Below are 17,588 nucleotides of genomic sequence, written 5' to 3' on the forward strand. Positions count from 1 at the left end.
GTTTACTAAATCACTTCCGACCTCTACATTCAAGAAACTGGTTCATGGCATCAGGATGCGTCAACTCAAAGAGCTTAAATCATCAGGGGGAGAATAATACGCGCTGCACTCTTTTTCCCTTAGCTATGGTTTTATCCCACTGGGTTTTCCTGGCAAGGTTTTTAATGAGGCAGCATCACCAAGCGTATTATTAGAATAATGTATTATTTTGTCACGTGGATAGTCAAGGGGGAGTGTTATGAATTATTATGTATTAATTGTATGACTATCCACTTTACTTATGACTCTCCATATACTTAACCCCCTATTCTTGTAAGCCTATAAATAGAGGCATGTGTAATCCATTTTCATATCAATGATATACATTTATCTCCCCAATCTCTCTTTCTCATCTCTAATAGGCTAGTTGTTTAAAACAGGATTATTAAAATCCAGTTTTCCCAAAAAATGATTTTTTTAATAGACAATTGTATCAATGCTCCTTGATTTGAGACGTGGAAACTTAAAATTCTTTTAACTGTGTCCGTGAACATAATATTTGATTTTTGAAGGGGCAAGCTATACCCACACCCTTTGCTTTCTAGTCCCATACGGTTTTCAAACGACTGTTTGATGTTGAACCAAAAGGCTCTGTGACAGTTAAGGCTCACGTCATTAGGCCCCTACCCCTTTAAAAGTTTAGCCATTTGACTACTTGTTGAATGGCCGTTTGAAAGTTAAGGCTTGCATCATAACCCTCTACCTTTAAACGGCCATTTGAAAATTCGTTGAATAGCCCAAAACAGACAACCCCAACAATAAAAAAAAACAATTTTAAATGTATAAAACACACATAATCTCTCTAGATTTAAACATTATAGCCATGAAAGGCTAATCACACATTTACCATAACTTGATGTTAGTTGCCATAGTTAAACTGTGCCATCAAGATATAATACACAACAAAAGCAAGCCCACACATTAAAGAAAAGCATTGAAATATCTCTTAGTTTGAACGCTGAACATCCATGTTGCTTCCTGACCCATCAACACTTGAGAATGTGGGCATCTGATGCTGAACATTTAGAAAGCTAGATATCAGTTGCCAAACAAAAAGAACTTTTGAAAAAAAAATGGATACATTGACATAAGAGGTGGAAAGTAAATTCTTTGCATCACTCATTTCTATTGCAGTTGTAACGAATTTGCTTCCAGTAATCATACTAACAAAACCTTAAAAATGAAAAGAGAAGTCACTAAGAGGGTGTTTGGGATTGAGTTTTGAAATAACTTATTAACTTATTGGAGCCAATAAATCAATAACTCATTTGGAAAAGCCCCAAATCCGGGCTTTTGAAAATGACTTATTGGCTTCTTCAAAAAGTTAACAAGTCAATAAGTCATTTCTAAACTCAATCCCAAACTAACTGGTCAGCTGTACAATTTTTTAAGCACACCAATTGTATACCAGGTAAATTTTTAGGGTGGACCACAACATGTTGGGTTTTACTTAACAACCCTTGTTTTTAAAATTTTTCAATTCATAAGGAATTTAGACATTCAAAATGAAACAAAACCCTTACTAAATTAAAAATGATGATTTTTTTTAATGAAACAGTTTAGAAGGTTGTAAACACTTGGTTATGCATTGGGCGACTTTAAATTGTATGACTTGTTTAGCATGTTTTCTTTGTATGTAAGTTTTCATTATGCATCAGGGGACTCTAATCTACACCTTCTTTCCACCACGGGACTTAAACCTCGACACTTGGGGAGTGACACCTTTTTTCAACAACTTGGTACTACTAGGCCAAAGACCAAAGCCCTTTGGTTTTCAGTTTTACTTAATTTGACCTTTTAAGCAAATAAATTTAAGTTCTGGTCTCTACTCAACCTTCATTAAATAGTAGTGCCAAGTGAAAATTTAAGTTCTGCAATAAATAAGCACATTGGATGTTTGTTGTGCAGATAATTTGTGCTCATATGACTATTGTAAAAGTTGAATCAAAGATTCATAGTCATGAGTTCAAGGTAATTGAAAGCTTACAATAGATGACAGTCTTGGAGAAGGAGGTTCAGTCTTTGCCTACAACAATCTCTTCCCTTGGGCCGCAGTCTCTGGTTGCTTCGTTTCTGTCTTCAATTTGGCCACCTTCTTAGCCATTGTCTCATCATCTTCCTGCTGCCTTGATCTCTTCTCTGGCACCTTCAATCAAAGCATGTAATAAGTCAAAACAGCTTTGTTGTCTTATCTGATGAAAAGTTTTCTTTCTAAATCTAGAACTCTGGCTGTATTCACCACGGCTAATTAAAATTTCAATAATAAGCGAATAAACTATTATAAGCTTATAAATGAGTAGATTTATAATCAGCAAAGATGGAATAAGAAGCCACATGATTGGAAAATTAGTTTAATGTGGAGATTTTGTTGAGAGGTGAAGTGCTTTGTCGCCCTGAATTCATGCACTTGCTACGCTTTCAGGAGTTCGAATGCAGGTCTATCGACAAGACATTAATGATGCAAGATTCGTCCCGGGTGGCTCTTAAAGGTCCCTCATTATACTTGGAGTCCCTATCTCAACTCCATATGTGGCACATAACAGCACCCCAACAAGATACTTCAAGACAACTTTTAAAGGTATGTAAATCAACTACAGATATAACATTTCACTATAAATGGAAAAGAAGTGCTTCTTTTCCAAAGTAGCACTGTTATCAAATACATAAGGAAGAAGTTCTTTCTTAAACTTCCACAATCTCCAATCTTTGCATTCAATCAAAGTAGGTAACTAATCAAAACAGTTTTGTTGTCTTGTCTGACAAAAAGTTTTCTTTCTAAATCTAGAAATCTGGCTGTGTTCACCACAATTAATAGATATTTCACTCATAAGTGAATAAATTATCCTAGCTTATAAATGGGTAGATTTATAATCAGCATAGATGGAATGAGAAGCCACATGAGTAGAAGATAAGTTTAATGTGCAAATTTTGTTGAGAGGTGAACTGCTTTGTCTCCCTGAATTCATGCACTTACTACACTTGCAGGAGTTCGATGATGCACGTATATCGACATGACATTAATGATGCAAGATTTGTCTGGGGTGCCTTTTACAGGTCCCTTGGTATACTTGGAGTCCCTATCTCAACTCCATATGTGGCATATAACAGCACTCCAACAAGATACTTCAAGACAACTTGTAAGGGTATGTAAATCAGCAAAGATTTCACTATAAACATTGGCGGACCCAAAATTTTATTTCAATGGGGTCCATTTTCGGGTCGGTCCTCGTTCGGGTCGAGTTAAAGTGAGGTTTGAACTAGATTTAAAAAAAAAATAAGAAAAGTGGGCTTATCAAGGATTGAACCCATGACCTCTTGGTGGAAAAAAGGGAGATTTACCACTACACCAGCTTTCTTTTTATTTCTATGGTGTCCACCTAATTGTATTTATGGGGTCCATATACAATTTAATATACCGAATCTACTATTTTTTTTTAAAAAGATTGGGTCCGGGGACCCCGGTGGCACCAATGTGGGTCCGCCCCTGACTATAAATGGAAGAGGATAGTGCTTCTTTTGCAAAGTAGCACTGTTATATAAGGTTGAAGTTCCTTCTTAAACATATACAATCTCAAAATATATGCATGCAATCTAATATCCACATGATCTCTTAACTCCTTATTTTTTTCCTGCTCTAAAAGTATGTACCCTTATTTAATATTAATCAAGATTCTCATGCTTTATCTGTTATAACATTAAGGTGTTGTTTGTTTTTTCAGAGGCCTCTTATGTCTGTATCACGCATACCACGCACAGACGTTTGGGTCTGAAGACTGTTTGTTTTCTCGAAGACCTTTTATTAAAAAAACCTTTGCGCGTCCTTTTTTTGGTACAGATGTGAGATAGGCTCTTCTTACCTCTCCTTGTCTTTCTTTTTTGCATGATGTCACAAAAACACACAAACCCTAGCACACCTCCTTCTCCTTCACCCCAGCCACCGCCGCCTCCCTCCTCCTCATCTTGAATTGATATGCTTTGATTTTACATCGTTAAATTAGATTAATTATTACGTTATAGTTATTAAGTTATATGTGTTATTTAATTGAGAAAATACTATTTTAGTTGGTCATACTTTGGTATAATAATTATTATTAATACTATTTTAGCTATTCATCTCATCAAATCTATACAAGTTTTCAAGATGAGGTAAACTCATTTCTTTTCTTATCTTAATGGTATACTATTTTTGTTTTTTACACGGTTAGATTAGATTAATTATTGACTGTTTGTATTTATTTAAATTTGAATATTTAAAAACTCTTTTAAGTTTAATAAATCAGTTTATTTATATTTCAGTAGCTTGCAGAAGTTATAAAACAAACAGTTTTCTTTTTGCAGATTGCAGATGTTTGGTCCACCTTTTCAGCTAGCTACAGATGTCTGCAGGTTCGCAGACTACAGACGTTTTACCTCTGAAAAACAACCAGCACCTAAGAGTCTACATGTTTACCATTGTCCCAACTCCCAAGTAAAAACAAGTTGTTTACATCTTCTATTAGGGTGTGGAATTTTATAACACATAAAAATTATTTTTATGACAGTGGCATCAATCCTTCTCTGGGAGTACCAAATCATGATTTCGCCATGTGAGATGGATTCCTACGTCTTACATGCACCCTCAAGTGAACCAATATACAAGAAAAGTATCCTTAAAAAATACCTGATAGATCATATATTGTATCCATGTGCTAGTAAGCTAATCAAGAAACTGAACTTTCCATTATAAAGCAATCCTTTGACTAGTAATATAATAGGCAGTGAGATACACCATTATTTATTAAAACACTCCTAAATTAATTAAACATAGTCACAAAGGAATGTTAACAGAAATACGGTGACAAATACATGGATTATGTGGTCATGTAAATACCTGAGGTAAATTCATGATTACTGTTGCACTGGGAGAATTCTCAAGAAAGTAGCTTCTGACTTGAGTGGGTACTCTAGGTATATGGTCATTTTGCTTCTGGGACACCATGCTTATCTCCAAACACTTCAAGTTATCGAATGGGCAAGGTTCAAGTGATAGTTGATCCAGGCATAATGAGAGGGTCTTGGTACATTATATACAAACAAGTAAACATAAATTAGAAAATAGAAACTTTCAGCACTATCTTAGACATACATAAAGGATAAGTGCAATAAGTACATAACAAAATCTCTAGACTAATTAATGGGTTGGTAGCTCATAGGAATTCAGAAGAGCAAAAATGCTACAGTAATATACTGCAGAACACAACAGCTAACAATGACCGAATCATGCTAGCCAAGTGTCATTTAACAAAAATGATCTTTGTAAACTAGTTTACTGCAACAAAAAAAAAAAAAAAAATGAGACAGCTTAGAATAAGCAAGCAATATTTATCTTAAAACTCTATTATGATTCCTTAAAAGTGATGATTAGATATTGTACTATCACAATCTAATTTGGGGAGATATCAATCTGAAAACTTTTGTTCATCAGTTTGAAAAAGAAACTGCATTCTTTTACATTAAAATCATTTTTTATATGGTCACCTTTATATCTAATAAATATCTCAAGTTATATAGATAAACTTAGTTCAATGAGCAATCAAGTTACCCAAAGCCAAAATCGCCCCTCTTTGAGGGATGGACTAGAAGAAAATCGTATTCCTTACTTTGTCCGAGCAGTTTAACGTTTAAATTATGGACTTTTTCTTCATCCCAAGCACAATAAAACTAGTTCAAGTTTTAATCAACATATAAAAGAATAAGAGTAAGGATAAATACCTCAATGATATCCAAATTAATAACCAAATATTTGGTGCTGCGGAGTTGGTGAAACAAATTGAGAAGCAGCGGAAAAAATCTCGTTTGTTCCAAATGCGGCATTGTCAAGGAAAGATTCACTTTCTCAAGAGAATCAAAACCCTCCGTGGACAGCTGCAGAGATTCATATGTGTATGGAACTTGATTAACAGTACCCCTGACAGATGCAGTAAGATTCTCAAGTTTAGGAGCGACGACATTGACAACATCTGGATATGAGGTGCCCCTAATTGTGAGATTAGAAAGTTCTGGAGCACAAATATTGAAAATCTTCAAGCCATACATGCAACACTCATGTAAAGTGAGGTCCCTTAGGTTTACACACTTGGAAAAAAGGTCAAGGCTCTCATATCCTTGATCACCTAAATGCATACTCCTCAAACATAGAGTTTCTAAAGCCGGAAAATTCCATGCAACTCTTGGTATGCAGCTGGCCTTGTGTAGATAGAAAGATTGGTCACCGGTTGCAAGGGTGAGATGTTTGAGAGTATCAGAACTGAAAAGACATTCTGGAAACTGATAGAATTTCCTAGCAAGGCATGTCATATTCAGTTCCCTTACATTATGCATATATACATTGTTTACAACGCGTTTAACAACAGGGAGGTTGGCTGCTCTTGTGATTGTGAGCTGAACCTTAGATACTTCTACAGGAATTTTTTGATGAGATAGCGCGCCCTTCACAAATTCGGCAAACAAACGCACTGTAGCAAATTCACAGCTATTAAGGTTAAAACTGTGAGTTGAGGTCCAAATATGCTCCCATTTATGAGACAGTGCGCTGGTCCGAACAGCATTTTTCATATCAAGGAAAGACATAATGTGACGAATAAGTTCATCTGGTAAATTGCTTATTCTATCTTCTTTTTCTTCTACTTCTTCATTGATACTTGTTGCATCACGTGCCAAATCCATCGCTCATGTGATGTGCATAATCCGCAACCGTATGAACGGCTAGAGTCAGAAATTCAAGCTTTCAATCTGGTTTTGCATTCCAGTCACCTGAATTGTTTCAATGTATATCAGAAAAAAATATTTGATGTAATAATAAAACTTAAATCAAGTATCGAAATCCGTAAAGAGAGATTATGTGGTAAAGTCACTCTATATAAAGTAGCAGGATTAAAATGCTTTTGAGGAAAAGGGAAGGATCTAAGAACCACACTGATTAACAAGACAACACTCCATCTATATATCATGAGCAAATGAACCATGAAATAAACTTTTTACATCCCCATGAAAGGTTTTAAAAATCTAGAAACTCCTTACCGAACAATTACGTTTAATTAAGCCCTAATGAGTGATTGGGTATTTTTCGTAAACTTCTTTGAATATTTGAAAAACATTCAAACAGAAGATTATGAGGTTACATGCTATCTGGATCGATCCATCCCAACGCCACTTTATGCTACTAAGATCGATCCATACACTGGATTATCAAATAAAACCTCAGAAAATTATAAGGAACATGACTATACATTCTTAACACAAAGTTGATAGAAATTTGCAGAAAACTGAATTAACGAAAACATAGAATATGAAACTAGGGTTTAATTTTTTTAATTTAAGATTATGAGCAGAACATAAGATCACATGTACTCTTTAAAACAACAAAAAACTACTATAATGATCGATGATCGATCACATTGCAGAAAGAATCGTTGTACCTTGCTTGCTGAATCGTGATTCGCGGAGGAGGAATAATAAGGGGGATCGGTTTCCAATGTCCCCTTGTCAGTTCTTTTATACATAGAATTTCGATATGACACATGTCAAGAGTCAAAATGTAACGTTTTTCATCAATGTTGTTTTTAAGTCCTTTTAGTTTTATTTGTATAAGTTAAGTCACTCAAGTTTTAGTGATGATTCCATGTGAATATATCCCCGGCCAATTCCTGTTTTTTACATCTTCCACGGAGAAACTTTCGGAATATTAATTTGATATATTAATTAGGATAATAATAATAAAAGCAATAGCTTAGGATTTACTAAACTTATATTTATAGATTATTTATCAATTATCAATGATCAATGATTAATGACAATGAAGTTATTAGCATTAACAATTAACAATATAAAAACTGAATTTGTGGTTTAGGTTGGAAATAAAATAGATGTCTTTCAATACTTGAAAAAAAAAACTAAATGTGATTTAAGAATAATTTATAGCTGTACATTTAAAATTTAATGCTGAATTAAATCTAGTGTACATAAATAGAGTAAAGAGTTAACTTCTGTTTTACTCCATGTGGTTTTCCATGTGGTTTGGTCGTTTTAACGGTTTTGCTCCAATAAATAGTCATTTTACTCACTAATCTATCTAACTTATCTCTATTTCACTTCATGCCCCAAACGACATCCATTTGCAACGTTAAATAATTGTCATGTGCCCCCTCACATGAGGGGCATTTCAGTCTTTCCTCATCCTCCCTTATTATTATTAATTACATGTATATATTTACATTTACATAAGTATAACGAAAGAAAAACATTCACTTCCATGCTTCATCCCTGCATCTTTCTCTCTATACTGTAACAACCAACACCCCACCATCAAACACCATCCCCAACTCACTGAACAACCACCACCCCTCCCACCATCTCCACCCGACAACTACCACCACCTTGCACCACCTCCACCGACCACCACTACCATCATGTTGCCCCAGCCCCACCCGACAACCACCTTGCAATAGCCCCACCCGACAACCACCTTGCAACTGCCCCACCCGACCACCACTACCACCTCCACCTGACCGCTACCATCTTGCACCACCCCACGCACTTTAGTGACCTCCCTAACTGCCCGAAAATCCTTTAAAAGCATATCTAAAATAAGATTTCAACGAACTCCATCGTCACCATCATCATTTGAGTTCGTAAAGTCGTCGGAGCTAGAGTTCTTGGCTCGAAAACCTAGGCGTCGTCACTGTCTGAACTTAGATCTGTGTTCCTCTCTCCGTCTCTCATATTTCTCTCATTCGGTCCTCTCTCTCTGTGTATATTCATTTTGTTGGTGTTTTCTCTCTCATTCATTCCGTCACTGTCTGAACTTAGAAACGGGAGTTTGAAATTTGGCGGATTGGATGATATAAGTTAGGGTTTTATTTTAGTGTTTGTTTTGAAAGGTGCAATATTCTTATGAAAAGGTGGTTGATTTGAAGAGAGAAGGTGTAGTGGGTGGGGTGGTGATGGTGATGGCGGCAGATGTGGTGGGTGGTGGCGGTCTGAGAAGGTAGAGAAAGATAAGTATGTGAAAGTGAGTTGTGTTTTTCCTTTTGATATATAAATAAATACTAAATAATAAGATATGATGAGAAAAGACATAATTGTCCCTCATGTGAGGGGCACATGACAATTATTTAATGTTGCACATGGATGCTGTTTGGGGCAAGAACTGAAATAGAGATACGTTAAATTGACCAGGGAATAAAATGGCTATTTTTAAAGAATTGGGGCAAAACTATTAAAACGACCAAACCACAGGGAGCAAAACCGAATTCAACTCTAGAGTAAATTACACGGATGGTTTGTGGTTTGGGGCAAATTACAGATTTGATATTTAATCTTTAATTTTTATGGATTTGTTTCCCAACTTGGATCATAAAAGTATAAGTATGGATGCAAGGTAAATGGAAAGTTATATTAGTTAGGGTTCGATCTTAGCACCCAAAAAGTCTGTCTGTACAAACGATCTAGGCCTGTATTCGGAGTTTCCTTGGGGTTGGTAAGGCGAAATGGGGCCACCCTAGCCCATTGAGTGCTCTACCTTGGGCCATCGACATCATACGCTTAGATTACGTGGAAAACCAGCTATATCCGATCTTGGTTGGCCTTTCACCCCTAGCCACAAGTCATCCCTGTATTTTGCCACATACGTGGGTTCAGTCCTCTAAGGCCTGTTAGAGCTCTCGAAAGGTATGTCCTCATTTTTGACTACCGCATCAGACTTTGACTTTGCTGGGACAGCATCATCAGATTCATCATCAGAAGAATCAGCATCCTCAATGACAACTGGAGGATCCTGATTCAGTTCAGCAGAGGACACACCAGTATCTGCTGACACATCTGAATCTGAGGATACTTCTTTCTGGTATCCGAGTCCTGCTGCAAACTCTTTCACATCTAGAGGCACAGATGGTTCAAAGAACACTCTGTCCTCCTCATCTGGCATGGCATCATAATTATGTCTCACTGGTGGTGGACAATTCTTATAGCCTATGCATGTGACGTCCCTTTTCTCCTTTTGGACATCAATGATGTGATCCAACACATAGCTAGAACTCAAATAACTATCTAACTTGAGTTGGATTGCATCACTTTCCGTTTTTACACAAGCCATTTCTTTTTGCATTGTCTCAAGATGAGATATATACAAATTAATGTCAGTTTGTTTTCTGGAAACCATTTTAGTTAGTTCGGTTTTATCTTTCTTTAATTTTTCGATTACCGACTTAAATTCCTTTTCATGGTTTTCGTAAAACATGTTGGCTTCAGTGCATTTGGAAAGGTCCACAGTCAATTTCTGATTGTGGATAAAAGTCACATCATACTTTTCTTGCAAAGCTTCATGCTTACTTTGCAAGTCACACAAATTCTCATTCACTGTAGTATGTTTGTCTTGCAAGTCAAACAAACTAGCTTGTAAAGCATCATGTTTGCCTTGCAACTCAGACATACTTTTCTCTACATCAGCACATCTAGCACGCAACCTATCACATTCATCACAATTTACAACAGTGGGTTCATCGACACATACCTGACTTGATGAACCGTCGACATTAGCCATAAAGGCTGAATGGAGAGAAGACGAAGAATAAGCAGCTTGATCCACCAGAATAGATCTTCTTTGAGTTTCTGCTGCAGCTTCCTCCAAAAGTTCATCAATATCTGCATCAACCGAAGCACTAGATGTCTCACCCACATGATCATCGCCTGAACTGGATGATTCTTCATCAACACTCCTGCTGTACCCAGAAGAGTCTTCATCTTCAGAAGATTCACCACCATTGGCGGAAGATTCTCCACCACTGGTGTGAACTAACTCCTTCACAACTTGAGCAAAACATGCTGTTCCATCTGGAGCATCACCACTCAACTGGATTGACCAGTCACAACCTTCATCCACTTGAACCACAAGTGCCCGGTTGGCTTGGTTGTTGACAGGCACTAATGTACGCTCATTGTTTCTGTTCTGGTTCTGCTGGTTGCCTTGGTTTCTGAAGGGGTTCTGGTTCCCGTGCTGTGCTGGCTTTGTACATTCCCTTTTAAAGTGACCCCGTTCACCACAGTTGAAGCATTTTACTGCCTGTTTATCGAACCCATACTTGGTGTCTTTCTTGCTTTCCAAGCTGGTTCTGCCAGTACTTTCCATCCAATCCTTTGCCCTTCTCACAGCACTAGCAAAGGCCCACTTGATATCCATCAAGTCCATCTCTTCTTTATCAATCTGCCGATAGTCTTCTTGTGTCAGATTAATGTTGCCAATCTGACCTTCTATTAACCCACAGTACGCGCTCACTACAGTGTTAAGCAGCTCCATGTGTTCCTTTGCTACTTCTACACTGACCTTTGAGAAGCTTGAAGTGTCGAGCTGCACTGTATTTGGTTTTGATTGCTGACCAGCAGATGATGTTCCTCCATAACATGCGTGTTGTTGAGCAGCAGGAGGAGGAGGTGGTTGTATTGGATTTCCATACATGTCTGTGGTGGGAGGTGGCTTAACAGGAACTTGCACTGGATTGCCATACATATCCGTGCTTGTGACAAACGCCGTTTGTAGAGGAGCATGTGGACCGGTTCTTGCAGATGAAGTACTGGAAGTTCCATAATACATTTCTGGATTTTGTGGTAATGGAACTCTCTTCGCCTTTAATGTTTCCTCCTGATCCTTGTTTTCCAAAAGTTGCACGAAGTCGTTGATATTTGTAGTTCTCAACACTCCGTTATACTTTAGGATTTCCAAGAAACTGCTCCATTGGGGAGGCAAACCATTAGCAAACTTCTTCACCACTTCTGCTTGAGTTGTCGCTACACCAAAATTATTCAACTCAGTAAGCAAATGATAAAACCGGCTTGTCATGTCTCCCAAAGACTCCTTATCCATGCACGTGAAACAGTCAAATTCTTTCTTGAGCAGATCATGACGCAGTTGACGTGTTGCTTCATTCCCTACTCCTCTGGTTTTCAACCCGTCCCACAGCTTCTTAGTTGTCTTGAAACTGACAAACTGGTGGTAAATATCCTTGCTCAACGCCTGAGTGAGAATGGCGTATGCTTTCTTTTCCAGATCATACGTTTTCTTTTGATCTTCAGGAAGATCGGCAAACGTAGCAGTATCTGAAGCAGCAACTTCTATAGCTTGATCGAAATCTGTGGTGAAACGTATCCACGGTTCGGTGTTTTGACCAAGAACGTATGTACGGAATCTATCAACCCAGCCCGGATATTCGTTTAAGTGCATCAACTTCGGAGGTCGATTCAAACTTCCGGTTTCGCTTTCGCTCAATAAGATACTTTGAATGCTCGGAGTTTGATTCGATACTAATGCCCATTGACTTGATGATATGGCATTTGCTTGTGAAGATGTTGATACCGGAGACTCAGCCCATGAAGGTGATAGACTTGTACTTGTGTACTTTCCACTATCGGGAGCCGGTGTACCCCACCATGAGGGAGTGGAACCTGTACTTGTATATTTTCCACTGTCTGGAGCCGGATTTCCCCACCAACTCGGATTCATGATTGATCAGAAAAATAAATTCTATATCAATATTTCGAAAGATGACAAAACAGCCAAAAGATCCAAGCTCGAAAGATCTGAAAAACAGAAACTTGTTAAACTAAACAGACCACAATCGAAGGATCAACACTTGTTCGAAGGATCAACAGTGTTCGAAAGATCACTGTTGAATCTCGAACAATGATTTCGAAAGATTCACAAATTCGAAAGATTCACAATTTGAAAGATCCTTATCTTTCGAATATATATCCTTATCTTTCGAATAACTATCCTTCGAATAGATTCCCTGGATCGAAAGATATATCTCAGACTTCGAACGACTGTTCGAAAGATGCTTATCTATCGAACTGTCTTTGATCGAAAGATGATCTTTCGATGTCGAAGGATATCCTTCGAACACGACTGACACAACTGACAGGTTGGTGAAAAGGTGATGGGTTGGTAGAGTCAACTTTCGGCAAAAGAGTATGATCAGACTGTACTTTCTCTACCAACTCAGATTTTCAAATAAAATATGCCCAAAATGGCAAATCTTATCCAGAAAGTCCGGTCACCGGAACACACCGGAATTTGGCCGGAAATCACTAGATTTCTTAAAAACAAGTTTTAAGTTACCCAACCCGCTCTTGGACACACCCGGTTAGTTTAGAACACGTTTTTATGTTTAAAAAAAGTAAGAAAACCACCAAAAACGGGTACTAAACCAAGTGACCAAACACACCAAGAACTTGAACAAACCCGGTTTTCTAACAAGGTAAAGAGCCACGGCTCTGATACCACTTGTAGGACCGTGTTTCAGGACCGAAACCGTGATTATCATGATTATGTTCAAGACGGGAGAGATTAGAGATGATAAACAAACAACTTTGTATTAATCCGGTAGTAAAACATTACAAATCGGCCCGATTACATGACAACCGAACTAATACCAAAGGAGTATACATCCGGGGAGAGACCAAGTGGTGATCTCTCCCGGTGAGGTCTCAAACCTCCTCTAACTCTCTTGGTTTTGCAAATGACAAAGTGTTAGTATTTATACCCAACACAGGTTGTATCGAAGGATCTAACAGACCGATCGATAGATCATCTGTCGATCACAAAGCCATCGAAGGATCCACATATACTTCGAAGGATGGCATATCCTTCGAAGTCCATCTGTATCCATCGAATGATATCTTTCGAGCTCATCGAAGGATATACACAATCCTTCGATGCCTTATCCTTCGACACAAAACATTATACAACCATAATCTAACTGTTTGTCTAGCAAAACCCACACGGTCAACCGAATAACCCTCTCATTTGACCACTTCAAACGAGCGGGTCTATACACGTTCGATAGACCGTTTCACTAACTATTACAAATTCAGCGTAAAATAAAACTAATCTATTCGACAAGCATCGGACACAAAATCTGCATCAACAGTGTCTCTTCACGAACGGTTGCGACTCTTGAACTTGTGGATGAGATTGAAAGATGAAGAGGTGTGTCTCTTGATCAAACCTCGCGTCTTGTTGAAGTCCCTGTGATGTTGCCACCAATATGAAGGGGCGCGTCCCCAGGAGATGTCGATCCCTCTAGTTTGTAGGTTTCAAACTTCTACTTTGTTGCATCTGACCCTTGTACTTCCATAACTAATCTAGTTCTAATATAAACTAACTATTAACTAATTACTAAACAACCGTCGTACTTTAGGATGTGAGGGATTAGAAATTTATTCACCCCTAATCACGGACATCCTTGAGTTGTTGTAGGTCATGAACTTGCTTGACTTGCAGCAGCATTGGTTCTTCTTCCAAAGTAAGATGTGCCACTACGTCCTTCTCCTTTTCTTCATCTTTTCGCTTGCTACACTCGTATGCGAAGTGACCGAATTTACCACATTTGTAACACTTTAACTCGCTCTTGTCTTTATTTCCTCGATCTATATTTCGTCCACGTCCTCTTCCTTCTCTTGACGACCTTCCTCCACATCCTCTATCACGATGCCAATTTCCGGAATGGAACTTGCCATTAAGAGATTATTGTTCTACGGTTCGTTTTGACTCTTGAGGCGTTCTTCAAATGCTGTAATCCTGCCACTGCTTCTTCAAACGTCATTTTATCTATTTCTGAATACTGCTGAATGGATGCCACAATCGCCAGAAACTTCTTCGGAACTGAGATAAGTAATTTCCTTACAATCTTCTTATCTTTAATGGTGGTACCGAGGCTTTTAAACTTAGATTTTATACCACCCAACTTGCTTGCGAAACTACTTATTGTTTCATTTTCTCCCATCTTTAAGGCTTCTAATTCATTTCTCAAGTTTGCAGACGCGCTTTCTGAACCATATCGGCTCCAAGATATCGAACTTTGATTGCATCCCAAACTTCCTTTGCAGTTTGGTATTGCGCAACTTGCATTAGAATATCTCCTGGTAACGTTTGGAAGATCATTGCTTTCGTTGTATGCGCCTTTTTCTCATCTACCCCTTTCCTTTGAATCAACCGTATCCCAAAGACTATATGCCTTTAAGATCATTTCCATCTCTTCCTGACATACTTCCTTTCTGATTTGCTTTCTTAGACTTTCAATTTCTTATCTTCCTTGCTTTACTTCAATCTTTCTTCTTGCTTGCACCACACAGGTTTTAACTTGTTCGTACCACACAGTTTTTTGATTGCCACACTGGTCTTCTTTGCCATACTGGTCTTCTTTGCCAAACATGTCTTTCTTTTCTTGCTTTGCCACACAGGTCTTGTCACCACGAAGGTTCTTGCATCACGAAGGATTTTCCACTACGAATGTCTTGTACCACGAAGGATTTTGTACCATACAGGATTTTGTACCAGACATGATTTTCTCGAATTTCTAACTTGCTATTGGTTTTGAATTCCGTTCCTTTCTAAACCATACTTTATGTTCTTTTTGAAAAACAGATTTGATCCGAGATTGAATTTCAAAAAACCGGATTCAAACGAACGAAATTTTATTGAAATCAATCAATTAATCAAACTGCAATTCAATTGAAACGAATACAAGACCTAAAAAATAAATTCGAGAGAATCTGGTTATGATGTTCCAATCGGTTTCTTCTTCTTCTTCTTCCTAGACTTGAAACATGCACTCTGATACCCCTGTTGGTCAGAACCCTTGATGAACAATGATAAACACAATGATAGAATGTTGATGCATTTTATGTGGACGCGACTCGGTTCGGTTCGACTCAGTTAGGTTCAGCTCAAGCCCGACGTCACGACATTCCCTAGTCGTGCGCCCCAAAGTTCGACATGCAAAGCACGAAGAGCCACGAGTTGACATCACCATGATGTCATGATGATGTCATCTTTTATATAGTGTGCATATGAAATGAGCTTCAAGAATTGCATGAAGTCTACGAAGACTCCATGGACGAACCCTCAATGGATGAACACTACATGCCTTGGACGAAGTCTCTGTGGACGAAGACTTAAGTGTTCGTCCGTATACATCCTTCCACGAAGACTTCTTGTTGCGAAGACTCAAGGTGACAAAGACTTGAGAGTTCGTCAATGTGTGTAAGGGTTCGTCAGTTATATCCACGAAGACTGCTAGTCTTCGTGGGTTTGCACATTGTTCGTGGCCCAGTATCACTCTTCTTAGTGGTACTGGGTATTGGGGCCGATATATATACAGACACAAACACACAGAACAGACAGAGCACACCACTGAGTTTGAGAGAGCATTTTCTTGTATAACCTTTGTAACTAAACTCTACTGAAAGTTAATACATGAGCTTTTAACTTTGAAATCTTTTGTGTATTTGTGTGTTCTTTGGCTTGGTTGCATACCCGCTTGGATTCCGCACTTGCGAGTGTGTTCGGTAACAAGGAGAAGGTGTTCTAGATCCTCCTAGTGGACCTACATAGAACAATAGAATTCTGAAAGAATGATTAATATAGAATGTGATTGTAATAATACAAGAGATTCTGATAACTACAATTGAAACATACAAACCCTATATATACTAAACGAACAAGTGCAATTGTAGAGACGTGTCTCTTCATGAACGGTTGTTATTCTTGAACTTGTGGATGAGATTGAAAGATGAAGAAGTGTGTCTCTTGATCAATCGTCGCGTCTTGTTGAAGTCCATGTGATGTTGCCGCCAATCTGAAGGGGCGCGTCCCCAGGAGACGTCGATCCCTCTAGTTTGTAGGTTTCAAACTTCTATTTTGTCGCATCTGGCACTTGTACTTCCAAAGATAATCTAATTCTAATATAAACTAACTATTAACTAATTACTAAACAACCCGTACTTTAGGATGTGAGGGATTAGAACTTCAATCTAATACTGTATTTTTTTTTGGGGGTTGAAGAATATATTATCTTTTGCCGTCCAAAAAAAAGGAATATTGGATTTTAATAATTTCAACTATTCACTGTCGGCAGTTGTAGGTCCCTGTTTCGCGGAGGATTACGAACCTAAACCTTGTTATACAAACCTACTAGCGAGTGCGGAATCCAAGCTAGCAAGCAAACCGAGTTAGTAGCAAGTAGAGAAACAAACACACAAAGATTCACCGATTAACACTAGTCGTATTAATGCAATGAGGGTTTCGGTTACAAGCTCAATGTTTACAGAAGTGTTCTATAAACTCTCTAAGTGTGTGAGTGAGTTCTGGGCAGAATGCTCTCTAAGCTTCTATCTCTCGGGTGTGTGAAAATGGCAGAACTCCCTAACACTCAACACATGCATGGGTATATATACCCAGCTCAGCAGGTCTGCTCGAAGGATTCGACAGATGGTCCGAAGGATCATCTGTCGACCACATGTTACACGAAAGATCAGCATGGACCTCGAAGGATCATCCTTCGAGGTCTAATGGTCGAACCATGGTCGAACCATATCTTTCGATCACCTCGAAGGATCAGGTGTATCCTTCGAGGCTATCCTTCGATCAGAACATCTTTCAACTGTTGTCCAAGTCAAACCGGAGGATGGTTGACTTGGTCAACTTACAATACAAATCAGGACATCGTTTATATCAGACC

At 38.2% G+C, this 17,588-nt stretch overlaps 1 protein-coding gene across 1 annotated transcript; it reads right to left on the reverse strand.

The window, feature by feature from the left end:
- Positions 1–2,065: 2,065 nt before the first annotated feature.
- LOC110902146 (FBD-associated F-box protein At5g22730) lies at positions 2,066–6,744 on the reverse strand. The gene is made up of 2 exons (XM_022148874.1): positions 5,791–6,744; positions 2,066–2,185 (listed from the first exon to the last, which is right to left on the reverse strand). Exons 1-2 carry the CDS (start codon positions 6,742–6,744, stop codon positions 2,066–2,068), a joined length of 1,074 nt encoding a protein of 357 aa, XP_022004566.1.
- Between the last annotated feature and the right edge of the window lie 10,844 nt (positions 6,745–17,588).

This window comes from Helianthus annuus, chromosome 13, assembly GCF_002127325.2.
Source record: "Helianthus annuus cultivar XRQ/B chromosome 13, HanXRQr2.0-SUNRISE, whole genome shotgun sequence".
Lineage (NCBI taxonomy): Eukaryota > Viridiplantae > Streptophyta > Magnoliopsida > Asterales > Asteraceae > Helianthus > Helianthus annuus.